Source organism: Meleagris gallopavo, chromosome 22 (genome assembly GCF_905368555.1).
Source record: "Meleagris gallopavo chromosome 22, MGAL_WU_HG_1.1, whole genome shotgun sequence".
Lineage (NCBI taxonomy): Eukaryota > Metazoa > Chordata > Aves > Galliformes > Phasianidae > Meleagris > Meleagris gallopavo.
The window spans coordinates 8,030,365-8,046,394 of NC_139425.1; the positions used below are offsets into that span (position 1 = coordinate 8,030,365).

General features: G+C 50.6%; 1 protein-coding gene across 1 annotated transcript in view; it reads right to left on the reverse strand.

The window, feature by feature from the left end:
• LAMA5 (laminin subunit alpha 5) overlaps positions 1 to 16,030 on the reverse strand; it is a 79,706-nt gene that overhangs the window by 13,177 nt on the left and 50,499 nt on the right. Inside the window, 25 exon segments of the mRNA XM_010722429.3 lie at positions 168 to 268; positions 853 to 1,067; positions 1,499 to 1,579; positions 1,760 to 1,887; positions 2,165 to 2,278; positions 2,808 to 3,038; positions 3,350 to 3,433; positions 3,517 to 3,618; positions 3,742 to 3,903; positions 4,265 to 4,405; positions 4,923 to 5,067; positions 5,280 to 5,484; positions 5,710 to 5,921; positions 6,175 to 6,290; positions 6,959 to 7,098; positions 7,306 to 7,432; positions 7,766 to 7,911; positions 7,914 to 7,966; positions 8,489 to 8,586; positions 9,070 to 9,178; positions 9,734 to 9,894; positions 10,578 to 10,731; positions 11,388 to 11,494; positions 11,596 to 11,738; positions 14,530 to 14,668. Of these exon segments, the coding sequence (XP_010720731.2) occupies positions 168 to 268; positions 853 to 1,067; positions 1,499 to 1,579; positions 1,760 to 1,887; positions 2,165 to 2,278; positions 2,808 to 3,038; positions 3,350 to 3,433; positions 3,517 to 3,618; positions 3,742 to 3,903; positions 4,265 to 4,405; positions 4,923 to 5,067; positions 5,280 to 5,484; positions 5,710 to 5,921; positions 6,175 to 6,290; positions 6,959 to 7,098; positions 7,306 to 7,432; positions 7,766 to 7,911; positions 7,914 to 7,966; positions 8,489 to 8,586; positions 9,070 to 9,178; positions 9,734 to 9,894; positions 10,578 to 10,731; positions 11,388 to 11,494; positions 11,596 to 11,738; positions 14,530 to 14,668 (3,414 nt within the window).

The following is a 16,030-nucleotide window of genomic DNA, read 5'->3' on the forward strand; positions in this document are numbered from 1 at the left end:
GGCATTGGTCAGGGCAAAACCACCCTTATCCTGCACAGCTCATACTGGATACACGCAGGGAAATGAGGTCTGCTGCAGCTTCCCATAGGGTACTGCATTGCTGCTGAGGCTGCAGCTGAGCACCCATGACAAGCAAAGGCACCATCGTGGTACACAGGCAGCCTCACCTCGCAGTGGTCGCAGTGCTGCCCCGTCACTCCAGCCTTGCAGAAGCACTGCCCCGTTTGTGGATGACATGAATCAGTCCCACAGGGTGAACAGTTGCACTCTGCCAGGGAAAACACAGGGTTACAGGTTGAATTGAAAAGACCCATCAGCCACGCCAGACCTCCTTACTCCTGACAAGGAATCCCATTTCTCCCGTCTTATCACAATCACAGCATATACACAACTTTTCTCTGCTTGGATTTGCTCCTGCTGGCAGTTTATTTCCATTACGGTTGCCCAGGGCAGTTCCCCTTTGGTTAGCTGCAGTCTGGCTGTTCCTCAGACAGACAGGAGCAGAGCTGGCAGTGGGCTGTGCACACCCACGCTCCCAGGGAGTGCCAGCACTGCTGCTGCAGAAGCTGCTTGGAGCAAGGCTGTTCCAACCCAGGTGTGGCTTGGCAGCTTGCAAACAGGGCTGGATCAGAAGCTCTGGAGTTGTGATGCTGGAGGGCAGGTTTTTGGAGATGCTTTCTTTCCTATTACCATCTTCAGAGGCTGCCTGTTCTGGCATGCATGCAACTGAGTGCATGACTCACCCGTGCAATGCACAGCCCAATGAATGCTGTACAACTTTGCTAAAACTCTTGACATGTCCCTGGTCAATCTGTCCTTCTTCCCCCAGTGCTTGCTGCCGGTCCCACTTACTTGTGCAGTTCTTGGCTGCCACTGCATCCCCATAGAAGCCAGGGGCGCAGACCTCGCACCGCGCACCGGCTGTGTGATGCATGCAGCCCGTGCAGGTGCCTGTAAGGGAGTCACAGCTGCTGAACAGCATGTTGGGATCCGTGTTCCCGCTGCAGTCGCAGGGCTGGCACGAGCTGCCAATCACCAGGGGATTGCCATAGTATCCTGGGGCACACCTGGAGAAACACAGCGAGTTAAAACACAGCCAGGGCACTGGGGGATCCCAGAGTCTGCACCACCCCTGAGTCTTGAGCAATTACAGCACTGAGGGCATCCAAAAGGATAGTAATTGATGGGGATTTCAAAGCACTTTGTGTTTGGCACTATGATACCCCAGAAAGATGCCTTTATCATAGACTGCAAGTCAAGGCAAAGCACAGTTAAGCAATGCAACCACACTAACAAAATATATCAGCAGTAGAGACAGCAATGGAGTATGTGCATCTGAAAGGAACTGAAAGAGATCCTGCTCGAGCTAAGCACACTCAAGGCAAAGCCAGCTATTTCCGAGGCAGTCTCTACAAGAACATCTTCTCTGCCACAGCAGTGGCTGCATGGGACTAGCATGGGGCCATGGCCCAAGAAACAGAGGTGCCATCCTCCTTACCGCTCACAGTTGGGTCCAGCGTAGCCAGGCTTGCAGAGGCACTGTGTGCTGGAGCCCTTGTGCACACAACCAATGGCGAAACTAAAACAACAAGGGGTGAATGGGAAAGTGCAGCTGTCACCTGAGGTGGTGCCAAGGCACTGGCCCCGTGGTGTGGGCTGCTAGGGAGCAGGTGTGAGTCTAGGGACAAGGTTGGCATTGGGACATCCCCAGGGACAAATCTGCCCTGATGTGGGGACAATCCCATTCAAGGGTGCTCACTTGTTGGAGGCAATGGAAAGAGGACACGGACATCCGACACACTGCAGGCTCCCGTCAGCACTGTGGCTGCCCACATAGCCATCCTTGCACTGCTCACAGTGATCTCCCTCTGTGTTGTGCTGGCAGTTCTGCAAGGACAAGTCATGCTGCAGGCTCAGCACTGCCAGCAGGAAATAACCCCACGAGGTATCTGGATGCTGCAGTCCCTTTTCTTTCCCAGAACTATCTTCCACCTGACCCTGAGTGGGGAACACCCCCAAAATGGCACATGCAGCTAAAGCTCTAATTCAAGCATGGTCCCACTGGCACAGTTTGCATGTGAAGAGCTTTCTAAATCCCACACTACAGATTCCAAACTCCAGCTTTCCAGCTCCAAAATGCCATGCTGTCTCATTGTTTACTTACAAGGCATATCCCAGATCCTGGCAGGCACTGGTCTGAATGGCCGTTGCAATGACATGGGATGCATTTCCCCAGAAATAACCCCTTGGTGTCCCTGTAGTAACCTGGAGCACATTCCTGAGGAGACAGCAAAGAAATGTGAAAAACAGCCTGAAACATTCAGGGAAAGCAAACAGACCCATTTAATTTCCATGACAGAATTCCCACTGGACTGTATTGAAGGAGAAGAGATTAAAAACAACAACAAAGATTTTCTATTTCTCATCAGTAAGAAATAACTAGCCAGGCAGAGGATCTCCTCCAAGGTACTGCACAAACTTGATTTAGGTCTTCAACAAATTTTCCTAGTATGTCCCTTCCAAGAGGCCAGATGCAGCTGGCACACATCCCTCAGGTGTGCTGTGCTTTGGCAGGAGGGAAGCTGCGAACAGGTCAGTGTGGGGGAATTTGGGAGATGCTGTTCCTTCTTCAGGCACAGCCTGATCTGTGATCAAAGCTAAAACCCTCAGGGGTTGGCCTGGAAGCAGACTGTGCAGCACCACTGATCTGCACATTGATCCAAACCCCAACCTGGGACACGAGGGGTGTCTGTCTGCAGCTGTTCAACCACTCTGCCTAGAATCGTGCAAGCTCTTCTTGCTCCTACCTGGCAGGAGTCACCCAGGTAGTTAGCTGGGCAAAAGCACAACTCCACGTTGCTGGCAGGGACACCTGTAGCTGTATCCGTTGCAATCTCCAGGACCACACGACGCAGGGACACGGAGGAGGAGAGCTGGGAGAAGAGTGCCCGGATCTGCAGCTGCTCCAGGTTTGCCAGCACCATCATGAGCTCCTCTCTCGATACAGGGTTGTGTGTCTCCGTGTGCCTGAAGTTACTCTAGAGGAAAAAGATCTGACGTTACTGACAAGAATAAAGCCTTATTTTATGGCATTCAGTCCGACCTTCAGCTCTCTTTTCACAGGTAAAGCAGTTCTTGGATTTTCACAGCCAGTTGCAAAAGACACCATCAAAAATCACAGATTTTCCCAAGTTGGAAGGGACCCATAAAGATCATCAAATCCAACTCCTGGCTCCACACAGGACCATCCAAAAAATACTGAGCTCAAAGCAATGCTCCCTGCTGCCGACAAGCTAGTCATTTCCTTTCAATAGCATCTGAGCACTTGGTGCATAGTGTGCTAACTCACCTCCACCAACTGCAGCCGGCCTTCATGTACCTCCCCTGGGGAAGGGTAGGAGCCTTCCAGAAACATGATGCTCATCTGATTTCCCTGAGAAAAGCAAGGAAGGCATTGGTCACCACGTCATCCTGCACACGTTAGCAGGAGGCACTGGTGAATTGCTCGGGCTGCACCTTCAGGATCACATCCGGACGGGACTCCATGGGAATGAAGACATCACCCCTCCGTGGGTCAGAGTGAAGCTCGTAGCGCAGGTGGCCACCATAGGAGGAAACCTAAGGAAGAGCCAAGTTGTATCAGCTGCTACCTGCAACCTGAGTCAGAGCTGTCCGTGCTCAACCAGAGAGTGGGGTCAGGGATGTGCAAGACTGCTGGTCCAGCTGCCACTGTGTTCTTACCCGGTCCCCAAGGTAGGAGCTAGGTGCAACCCAATAGAGCTCCTGATAGGCATCCAGGAGGTTCCTGAGATCAGCACGGAGGAGCTGCTCCTGCAGGCTCAGGGCTGTTGGCACCTCCTGGCGATCACTGCTCATCAAAAGCCAGCCATTCATGTCGATGAACTGCAGGGGAAGATCAAGCATACATGTTTCTCCCCTTGTGCTCTGGAGGAGCTACGGAAGGCATCTGGATGCTGATGCTTAGAAGAGCAATTCTCAGTGTGGCTGAAAAGATGCCAACAGGGCACAACCTCACACACATCCTGATGAAGCCACTGGAAAACTGAGCACCGCCCTTGCCTGACATAATCCCCAAATGCCATCCATGACTTTCCACCCTATGAGACTCCAAAGACCAGGAAAAAGGGCTGAAAATGGGAGATGGGCAGGACAAGGATAACACTCCTCACATCTTCTCTTCCAGCAAGACAAGTGTACAATGAAGACCCAAGACAGCAGCACAGCCACGCTGCTGGTCCCTCACCTCAGCTCGGTACTTCACAGCACTGCGGCAGCGATTGGTGGCACCAAAGCAGAAACACTTGGTGCACCCCTTGGGGTTGCTGGCATCCAAAGAAAACGTCCCCAGCCGGCACTGGTCACACCTTGGGCCCTCCACATTTTCCTGGAAAATATGCAAAGCTCAGTAGTGCCATAGGTTCCTTGCTGCATCTTAGCAGAGAGCAGAGATGGCTCTAGGAGTGATCAGGCCCAACAAGGTTCATCACTGTGACAATGAAAGACAATTAAGCAGTCCCTGAACAGGTTTGCTAGCACACCACCCAGCAAACATTGAATTCACTTGAACTAAGTACTTGTAAGCCCTGCAAAGCAGCAGGAGAAGGCAGCTGAACAGCAGTTTGAGTTACTCCGCCCACACAGGAGCAGGAGTCAGTGGGTTGACAGCTTCACCTCCATCATTCTCTGACAACAGGGCTCAGAGTTCAGGCTGCCTGACAGCCCACGGACAGCTTGGTGAGTGAGCCCTGGCAGTCAGGCAAGATGGGGAAAAGGCTGTCAGGGTGTTCTGAATCGCACAACCCAGTAGGAATCAAACACCCACAGCCCCAAGGCTGTACAACCAGAGCACGGAGACTTGAACCCAGCACAAATGTATCACATGAAGGCACTGGAGGACTGACCTTGCAGTGACACTGCCCCGTCACCGGGTCGCACACGCTCGCTTCAGTGCCATCAGGATGGCAGTCACACCGCCGGCAGCTGGGGTAGTGGTAGTAGCCAGGGGCACAGAGGTCACACCGTCGCCCAATTATATTGGGTTTGCACCTGGGCGGGATGCAAAAGATGCAGCATTAGAAAACTATGCTTTATGCTGCTGTATTTGCAAAGCTTCATCCGTGCTGGGAGGCACACGGTGCTGACAGAGATTTCCCTATCCTGCATGTTTCCTCCCTGCACCCTTCCAGTGTTTCCAATCACCCCAGCAGCAACCAGAGATACTGCCAGCTGTGCCGTGCACAGGGACAGGGCTTCCTCACTTGCACTGCCCGCTGTCCACGTCGCAGCCAAGCTCCGTCAGCTCCTGCACTCCAGGCTGAGAGCAATTGCAGTCCTCACAGCCGATGAGGGGATGGCAACCGAAGGTCTGGGGCTCACAGACAACACATTCCGGCTTCAGGGTGTGAGGAGGGCAGATGCACTGCCCCGTCACCTCATCGCAGAGACGTGTCCCACAGTCACAGGCTGCAAGAGACAAAAAGGAGGTGTGTTTGGAAAAGCAAGAGCCACGCAGCCCAAGAAAGACACAGGACAACGGAGGCAGAGCTCAGCAGCTCTGCAGAGAGCTGGGCCGCTTTCCTGAAGCTGTTTCAAGGCTAGAAAATAAACTGTTTCCAATTCTGTCTTTGCCCCAAAAGAGGCCAAGTAGCCAGTGCTGCACAAAGCAGGGCAGGAGACAGGACAACTTACGCCTGCAGTTGGGGAAGCCCCAGTAGCCAGTGGCGCAGCGGGAGCACTCTCGCCCGATGACATTGGACTTGCAGGGACATTGCCCACCAAAGGGCTCGCACTGGCTGCCCCGTGCCCCTGCCTCGTGGCACTGGCAGGGCTGTGCCCCGTTGTTGTAGAAGAGGGACAGTGAGATGGCGGAGTCGCGGCAAAACCTCGACGATGTGCTGGGACTGCAGAGGAAGACATGAGGAATCGTCATGCAGCCTCCCCACCACCCCAAAATCCAGCAGGATTTCTTCTATCAATATGTGCTAAATTGGTGGGATGGAAAGATCCCCAAACACCCTCAGGTTTGGTCACTACATAAGGAAAGTATTAAACAGTAACCTCCCCACAATCCCTATAAAGGGAACATGTTTTTGCTCCCTGAGGAGCGTGCAGCCCCCATACAGCACAGCACCCATCCAAAGCCAAGTGCCTCACTTGATATAGAAGCTGTTAATGCCACAGCTGCTGATGAAGTCATAGGACTTGTCCAGGGGTTCCTCCTGCAGGTACTGAGAGTTGTAGCTGTCCTCTGGCACCACGAGGATGTAATCCTGCAAAGGACAAGATGGGTGAGCCAGGCTCTTCAGCTGAGCTGATGGATGCAATCCAAAAGGAGCTCACTCAGAAGTCCAATTGCACCTTTAATTTCTCATCACCTCATCCCTCATGGTACACAATATAACATACAAAGGTATCTGAGTACTGAAAAGAGTGAGGGCCAACTCTCTGGTTGATCTATCCATAAGGCTCCCTCTGCTCTAATGCTCCACATGAGGAGTGACTCAAACACACTGGCAGAATACCCTAAGAGGGGAGCACTGGCTGTGCTTCAACACAAAGCAGGCACCTGATGTCATCTTAAACTCCCAGACATGAAGACGTCTGGGTTCCTGTGCTGCCTTTCAGCTATTTACCCAGATTTTGGTCAGTGCAGCCCTGCTGCCCAAGGTTTCTGCCTTGCTTTGGTGTCAAAACCACACAGCGAAGGATAACTGTCATATACTGGTCCTGCTTCTGTGGATCCTGCCATCAGTTCTACAACACTAATGCTGAAGACTGCACCTTTCTAAGCTGGTTCAGAACTGAGTGATGATGGGAAATGTTCTTACGCTGACACAGCCATAGATATTCCCAAGGACCCCAAAGACCAGCACTGCTGGAGCCATGTGGCTGGAGCCTGGTCCAGTATGCCCCAGGAGCTGCCCAGAGGAATGCTCACCAGCCACAGCTGTTTGCCTTCTGGCACTCGAACAACCACCATCAGATCATTGTCAGTAACATCCAGGACAATCTGGTCCTCGGCAACTACCAGGCTCCGGCACCCATAGCCATGTGGACAGAAAGTAGCATTGGTCTGACCTGAAAAAACAACAAATCTATTGGTCCCACATTTACCTTGGAATCCCCATTACCCCCTTCTGGTTTCAAAGACACGAGTCAGTCTTTCTTCACATTTGCAATCCTTGGAGAACTCACCATTAACTTTTGGCATGAAAAACTTTCTGGGACCCCTCTTTGAGGGCTTCTGCCCACTAGCAGCTTTCCCTGGAACCTTGCCCATCTCACCTTGCCAGATGCGCCCACCGTTGATCAACACTTCCACAGGGAAGGTGGGATGGCTGGGTTGGTAGTAGTGCAGAACAAAAGCGTAGCGCCCCAAGTTCTGAATCCGGCTGTTAAACACAACAGCAGCCTGGCCCCAAACATAAGAACAGAGTCAAAAAAACCACATCTGTGATTTCTGCCCCAATTACCCAACTGTCTCATATCAGTCAGACTTTTGGTGAATCCACCTCCCAGCTCTCCACTCTTCCCCCTTAATGGTACCACCTGCAAAGCTGCTCCTGGGAGCCCAGAGAACCAAGCAGGGTAGAATGGAGGTAAGACAGAGGGGCCCATGGGAATTACAGCTTCAGGGACAAGGTTAAAGTCCTCGTTAAATTCCAAAACTACTAATTGCTGAATTGTTAAAGCTACAGAAGAAAGAAGGAAAAATCCAGCCCACCCCTGATGCTGATGCTGCTACCTGTGGTGGCTGCAGGAGGATGAGCTCTGTGGTGGAGTCCATTGCTGTGGGAGGCCGAGGTGCAGGCTCCAGTGGGACTCCAGTTGGAGCCACATGGACAGCCTGAGCCAGGGGGACATCAGGGGCAAGAGGCAGAGCCTGGGCCCCTCCAGAACGACTGACTGGGAAAGCTTGAGGAATCTTGAGGGAATGCAGGAGCTGCTGCAAAAGGAGACAAGGGGTTGTAAAGAGAGAGGCTTTGGGGATCCTGGCAGGAAAAGCACAACCTGTAATGCATGGCGGATGATGAAGCATGACTGATGAGGGAGAGCTTCTTACTGGGACCTGCAGCTCTGTGACATAGGCAGTAAGGACAAAAACCCTGCGAAGGCTTATTTCTGTGCATATATTATACACATATGTCAAGAATGCAACAAGTACCTCTTGCTGCATGCAAGCAAGGACAAGAAAGCAAGCTTATTCATGGTGACAGCTCAGTACCTGCCACAGGAAGCAGCGTGGAGCCCAGGGACAGGGCCAGCCACCTGGCTTCCAGCCCTTGTTCCAGCACCGCCTGCTTAGTGGATGTGGACAAGGTGCTTCACCTCAGCCTCCTATGCCACTGATTTATTTTAGCTAGGTCAAAAACTTAAGAAGCTGCAAAGCTGAGGGAAATGGGGCAAGCAACATTTTTGAGTTACAGCCACATTCACACTAAAATCCTGAGGGTCTTCAGATTCTTACCTATTGGATGAGAACATGCCATGGACACTGATGCAATGCACCTTCGGCTCGACGAACTCCATGGTGAACTGCTCAGCAGGAGCAAGGTACACTTTGTGCTGCCACGCATGGAAAGGAGCAGTTTCAGTTACACATCAGCCTCTGGGAGCCTACAGTGGCTTCTGAGTCCACCATCAGAGCACCAAACATCCCCTCATCAGACACTGGCTAACACACAGCAGGCCACACCTATTTCCTGCCTCTTCTTCCCCGGTACAAGCCCTAAGGTGTTTAGGAGCTCCACTTCTATCTCCATCTAAGCAACTATGAATGTCTCCAGGTAAAGTGGGAAGAAGTACTGTCATGTTGCTGCACAGCTCCTACAAAGAGCAGCTTCCTGTCAGCATCTTCTCCCAAACCCAAGTCCTGTGATCTATTTCAAAACATGCTGCTGAGCACGCTCTCCACCTTGGACTGCACATGACATAAGATGGAGATCTAGCATCCAGCCCAACCAGGGCCAGAAAGCCCTTCTGCCAGCCAGGTACTGCTCCCACCTCTCCTTGCAACCTGTGAACAGCAACCCTCATAGGGAGCCTCACCAGGAAGAAGTCAGCCAGGTCAGCGATGAACCGAATCGTAGCCTCTGAGGTAAGTTCAAAAGTTGCCAATCTGCTCTGGGAATCCACAGCAACCCCTCGACAAAGGAAACTGTGAGACAAAAACAGATTTTGAGGCCAGCCTTGAGCAGGGTCGTGACACATTTCTTGTCTTGCCAGCTATATGTCCTGGAGACATTTAGACAAAATCGCTGTAAATCTTTTGATGACTTTTCTGGCAGTTTTCCCAAGGACACCTCAGACATTTCCCACTGCACAGTTTGCAGCCTGAAGTCAGACATTTCTATAGTAAGGGGCATGGTTTGATCTTCACCAATGGCTCCAATAAATCTGCCTGTAGGCCATTCCCCAAATCAGGGCCCCTACCAATGTACCCAGTTGCAAATAGGAGCAATAGGCCACTTGGCAGAGGTATTACAGGACTACGCTGGCACGATAATGTGCCAGGGATGCCATGCAGTTCCCAGGGACAGCCACTCAGTAAAATCCATATCCAGTTAGAATGAGTTTGTACACATGCAGCTTAGATATACAACACTGCAGCATTGCTTTACTTATGCCATAAGGCAGAAAAAGCTCAACCAAGGAAGTCTGTCCTAGCCAGGTCACAGGAGGACTGAACTTACTCTCTCAGAGCTCACCATACCTGTAGACACATGGGTAGAAGGTGAACGTGCCCTGTTGCATGGCTAAGTGCGGTGAGCTGATGGCAACACCCACCAGATGCAAAGCATTGGGATTGGCATACTCCACCACCAACACGTATTTTCCAGGTTGGGCAACAGGTAGCGACAACTGGACTTCCACCTGGAAAACAGAGACGCAGCTGGAGGAGGGGGTCCTGTCCCACCTCCCACAGCAAGTACATGTGATGCCTGTGTTACAAATCCTCTGCAGCAAACACTGGAGTTTGCACCCCACTGCTGTTTGCACCCCTCACAGGAAAAGACACACGATGGCACTCATTTGTGGCATTCCAAGTGATCATGAATTAAAAGGTGTTCACAGCTCTGATCCTCAAATCAATCTCCCCTCATCCCTGTGCAGCAGTTGCTGCTGAATGAATCGGTGCAGAACAAGCCATACTCAGAAGCACATGCTACTTGTTTGCATGGACTGATTTGTTCCAGCTTTACACCCTGAGGTTTGTGCCTTTGTGTTCAGCTGTCTGCAGTGTCTTCACCTCTGTTACTTGCATGCTGTAGGTTCTCAGAGAACACTCTAGGGGTACAAGCCAGGGCTGCAGGGGACTGAGAGGATGTGACATCCCTTACCACGTGCCATGCAAGTCTTTGTAAGCTGTTTGCATGCAAGACACTGCTTTTGGTCTTGAGCAACAGGGCATGCAAGCACGCAGCCTCAACACTGATGGAGCAACTGAGGTGCACTTGGGTGCAGCATCCTTCTGATAACCTGCCCAGGTATGCAAAGCACCAGGCAGTGCAGAGATGACTCCACCATGCAAGGGATGAAGCAAAAGTGCTACTCACATCATTGCCACTGCACATTGCCATCCAGGGATGGGAAGGGGTGAGTTGCTCCGTGGGACAGCCTCTGGGTAACCTGTTGTCCAGCCTGCACACGGCATCCACCCCTGCCACAGCAGGGAAGCCATCCAGAGACAGGTATTTATACAAGAGGCAACTAAAAGTGTAAGAATTTGAAAAGAGCTTTTGTTACATAACAGCTGTAAGAGCCAAAGACACGCAAGAAGACTGCCCTGCCCAAAGAAGCATCTCTAGTAATTGTGGTGCAAGTCCACATGTTACAGGACCAGCAAGAACAGTCAGAACAAAAAACTTCTCCCCTTGGAGTGTGCTTTATGCTGAGGAGTGCTGCTATAATGGAGAGGATGGGTGATGTCCAGAACCCACCCAGCCTCCCTACCAGCATGGACAGAGGGGTTCTGGGCAGCACATGCAAATGCACTGAGACGCTCTAAGCACTGACCAGACTCTGCCCATTCATTTTAAATAGTCCAGCAAGCACTAACTTGAAGCCATTTTCCAGCACTACTGACTGACGTATACGGCACTGGAAATGTATCTTAGCATAGGAAATGGCTATGGTCTTACTGTGTTAGATCAAGAACAAGGATTGACTGTGCCATGGATGAGGCGACCTGTGCATTGGACTTTTAGGCCACTGCAGGCTCAGCAGAATTTATCAACCATGGCAAGCACTCCACAAAACAGTTTTACTGCATCCAGACCCCCATCAGATGTACACTATATATTTTTCTTAACTCCGGGCCAAGAAGAGCTGAGTCCCACATGGCACAAAGATACAGAGATTCTTACTTCTGGGTGGCTTGTTCTGGGGCTGGCTGGTATGTACACGGATCTGTGACCTTTAACTGCAGTATTGGAGCTTCATAGTATGAGCTGGGTAGCAAGACCAGATAGTCCTAGGCAGAGAAAAAGGAGAGTGAGTTCCATGTAGGACACTTGTCCCCGTAGAGCTGCTGAAGCTCCTCATGGTAGATGGAAGACAGGGGCTGGTCCTTACCAGCAGCACACCCTCTGCTTCGACAATCAGAGACCAAGTGTTGGGGTTGAGTACGAAGGGCTCCCCAAAGCTGTTCTGCGGGACAGTGACAAAGGCTGGCTCCGTGCTGGGAGCAAAGACGATCTGCTTGCTCTGCTCTGTACCTGGAGCGGGAGGGACAAGAGGCTGTGAAGGCACTGGGGAGGGGATAGAAAGTCTGGGGCTGCAAATCAGAGGCTGCTCAGGTGAGCAGCTCTGTAGGGCAGCAGGGAGCCCTGGGCAGCTGCTCTCTTGGTGCTGCTGGAAGATGCACCACAATCCCACACTGACCCTTAATAGAGACATCTGCTCTGAGTCTACCAGTAGCTTAACAGGAAAAAAATATTAAAATCACTGTAATCCTTAACGCTAATCCACAGCTCTCACAGTGTGCTCTGCATCCCTGGACTGCAAAGCGCAGAGTATTCCATGCCAAATAGCATTCTTCCTGCTAGAGAAGGAACTAATGTGAAGAATTTATTCTGAGACAGACAAAAAGAATTGCTCAGATACATTTTTCCTTAGGGATATTCTGATCCCAAGTCCACAGGCAAGTTAACCGTCTTCTCATAAACTCTCAGACTCCCAATGTGTGCTCCTGTCCTTCTTGTCTGCCATAGACTGAGATTTAGTTAATGATTTTAACTGACAGGAGTGCAGCTGAATAGCTCCTTGGCTCAGCTGACACATTTCTGTAACCATTCTATTCATTAACTCTGGACGAAAAAACAGCAGAGCACCTAGAAGCAGTTTCAGGAGGATTTTTATGCACATGGTTAAGAGGGATTCACTGAGTATGGTTGCATGGGGAGCAGATGACGTGAAGAAGTGGAGAATGCCACACGCTGACTGTCTTGGTATGGTACATGGACATCAAGGCAAATTGCAGAGGGTCAGAAGCTAAAGCAAGGGCTTTTGCTGCTGCTGGGATGAGTCAACCTCTTCTCGTGTGTGCTAGTTCTGCAACAGCCTGGCTTCAGCTGGGGCCAAACTCTCACTTTCACAAATGGGAAGCAAAGATGAGGATGTGAGGAATGAAGAGACTTCCCTGAATAGGTCATGGGGCAGATTTCTTGACGAGCTGAACTTTGAGAGCACTCCTTTGAGAGATTACACAACTCAAACTCAGATGGGTTGTGGAGGTGGAGTGGGAAGAACTGGCCAGTAGACCATATGCTTGGAAAAGGCTTCCCTTTTCACAAGCCACATCTTGCTCATCTTCTTCAAGCAGAGAGAGATTAAATGGTCAAATACAACCTTTTATCTTCTTTTCAGGCTGCTTGTCTTTTACCACTTGCCCATTCCACCCAGGCAGAAGGTGGCCCAGCATTTCTCAGGCCAATCTGGTCTATGAAAGAAGCTGCTCTCCTGGATCCCTTTGGTGGTGTAGCAGTCTGGTAGTTTGCCTTTCAACATTAAAAAAATCAAACACTGCTTCTGAGCAAGGAGAGAAGCACATCATGGCACAAATAAGCTCTGCTGCTGGACAGGAAAGTTCAAATACTTCCTGACCTTCAGCGGGATCCTCAAGCATGAGCTTCATTCATGCTTCTCTTGGCTTTCTGCTGTGTAATATGGCTGGCCTTAAAATTACCAGCTATTTTTCCCCTCAAAAAAAAGAAAAAGAAAAAGAATAATATCTTGGCATTTCAAACTTTGTATATCAAATCAAAGGCAAAACATCTTCTATGTCAACTCAAGAAAGAGGACAGAACTTCACATACAAATAAATTAATTTGCTGATGCCAGCAATCTTGTACTGTGCAAGCACAGCAGCATAATGTGGCTGTACGTTTGACAGAGAGGCAAAATCAATCAGCCAGCTGTGCCCTAGAGTACTTGCATGGCTTCAGGTCTGTACCCACACAATTCTGCTCACACTGATTCCCAAAATAACTGATGCCCAGGTCAGTTCACATTTTGTTCAGCCACATTTTAGTGGCTCTTCGTCCTCTTCAGCAGCTTGTGTCTTGGTAAGAAACTAATTACTGGAGTGCATTGCCTGTATAACATGCAATTTCAAGTCACTTCCAAAGCCTGTGATGCCAGCAGCCTGTTTTAGGAGATGCACAAAGCAAGGACAAGCTTGCACACATTAGAGTAGCTGCTAAGACTATGTCCAGCTGCCAAAGTTTGGATCCCATTGCCAGCACTTGGCAGATTCTGGTTTTGTGGAAACTCGGCTCAGTTCTGCCCGGGGCGCTGTGATGACTCTGCCCCTTGCTGGAGAGACTGTATCTAGTTGTCCAACAGCCTTATCCAACAACAGTCTGACTGATAACAGTCCTCAACGAGTAGCCCCAGAACTGGAGACCAGCTTTGTAATGCTGTGTTAAATAAAGGAGGTTATAGGCTCAAATCAGCCTTTGAGTTGGAAGGGCAGATCTAACAGGTAAAGCCATATGGAAGTGTCTTCTGGAAAGGATGATGAAGAAGGTTGCCTGGAATGGGGAGGAGGTGGCGATGGTGCAGGAAAGCAGAGCAGTCTGGGATCCTTACCTCTCCTTCGTGGCTGATAAGCTGTAATTTTGCCATATACAGTGGCCCCTCCTGAATTAATATACCTCAGGATGACATGGAACAGATAGAGCTCTGCCTCCTTCACGTTTACAGTGACTCTGATTTTATTCTGCAAAAAGCAAAAAAGCACATGGGGCACATGTCACTGGGAGGCCAGCTCCTGGCCGCACACCTGCACTGCAGGGGAGCCTCACCCACCTGCCTACCTGCCTGCCTACCTGCCTCTCTTCCCCCTCCCCACCATCCCATGGCACAGCACTGGCCAGCCAGCTGGGATGGGCACGCTCAGGATGGGCACACCTGGGACAGTCACACCTCAGACAGGAGAAGGGGCAGAGGAGCAGTGTCGCAGCGTGGGATGCTCTGAGTTAGTCTAGAAGTGAAAAATGCACTTACAGTTGCCACAAATATTAAACTTTCCTTCCTCAACGACCGAGACCCTCCCTTCAACACTGGCGGACCCCCGGCTGACGTAGCGGAAGACGAGGCGGAAGAGGTCGGGGGAGGTCACATTGAGAGTCACCACTACCTTGGGCTGGTGGGAGAGAGAAAGGGGAGAGAAGCAGAGCACACCTTCAATTACCTCCACCGCTGACAGCCACCAGCCCAAGCACAGCCGCTTGGCTCACTGCTCCCAAAGCGACATGCCACAATGCAAGGAGAAGACAAGCACCCTGGCCCTACAGCCCCAGCACGGGCACCTCACAGTGACATCCCCTCCAGGGCTGCCTGCAGAGCACGCAAGCTGACAGTGGAAATGAGTCGGGAGCCTCTGACCACGTCTGGAAGGTTCTCTGGCACAGCAGGGTTGTTCAGCTAGTCTGGTACACATGCTAAGTCAGAGGAGAGGTTTTAAGAAATCCTTGCTTTTCTTATCCACATAATGCTCTTGGGCTTTGTGACATAACCAGCTAGCAGGTAGCAAATGCTGAAGCCACTGCTCCTGTGCTTCCACATCTCTGATAAGATGCCAACAGAGAAGGCTGCAAATGGAGTTCATTCCTCATCCCCAGGAAACTGCAAGACTAAGAACCACCGGTGGCAAGGAAATGTGCCATTGAGTGTGCATCAGTCCTCCGCCTACCTGCAAACTGCTTGGGAAGACCTGAGTTAAACAGATGCTTTAGGTCCTACTCATTTTAAAGAGATCTAAACACCTGCTTGAATACCCCTCTGCTTATGGTGGAAAGCAAGGGGCATGCCTGGGGAGACTCCTAAGGAAGGTTGTGTTCCTGGGAACTGCAGTTATACACCCACAGGAGAGCAAACTGGAAAGACCTTGTAGAATGCAAACTACAGGAGAGAACTGCCAGCAGAAAGCCATGAGCTTGCTCTTCTATCAAGGCCTATTTCTATCTTGGTGCCAACACTGGATGCAAAACAAAGCCAAGAGCTTGAGCATGAGCATCATCCTTAAACTTTAAGGCTAGAGTTTTCTCAAGGGAACCTACAGTAGTTTGCTGCCTAGCTCCTAAGTACAAATTCAATGGAAAAAAGTTAATACTTCTGGCCTCTCTGTTATTTCACTTAAGTGTGAAACAAAGTGCAGAAAACTGAAAGTACACACACCAAAATAAGGAACCTTAAATGGGACAAGACTGTAGGAGAACGACTGCCCTGCACTCCGTCCCCGAACACAGACGCAGGTGATACTTCAGCAGGTGCCATGCAGAAGAATCCGATGAGAAATAAGAGAGTCAAGAGATGAAACAGCTTAATCTCAGGGGCTTAGACAATTCCAGGTTAGTGTAAATCATATTTATGGCAAACCGTCTGTCAGCAAGAGCCGAAGCTGAGGTCTAAGCTGAATATGGCAGCAAAGAACCTGCTTTATTTTTGGAAAAGTGTGAGAAGGTTATGCGGAAAGTTGCAAGAAAGAGCAGAGTCAGAGGAAATA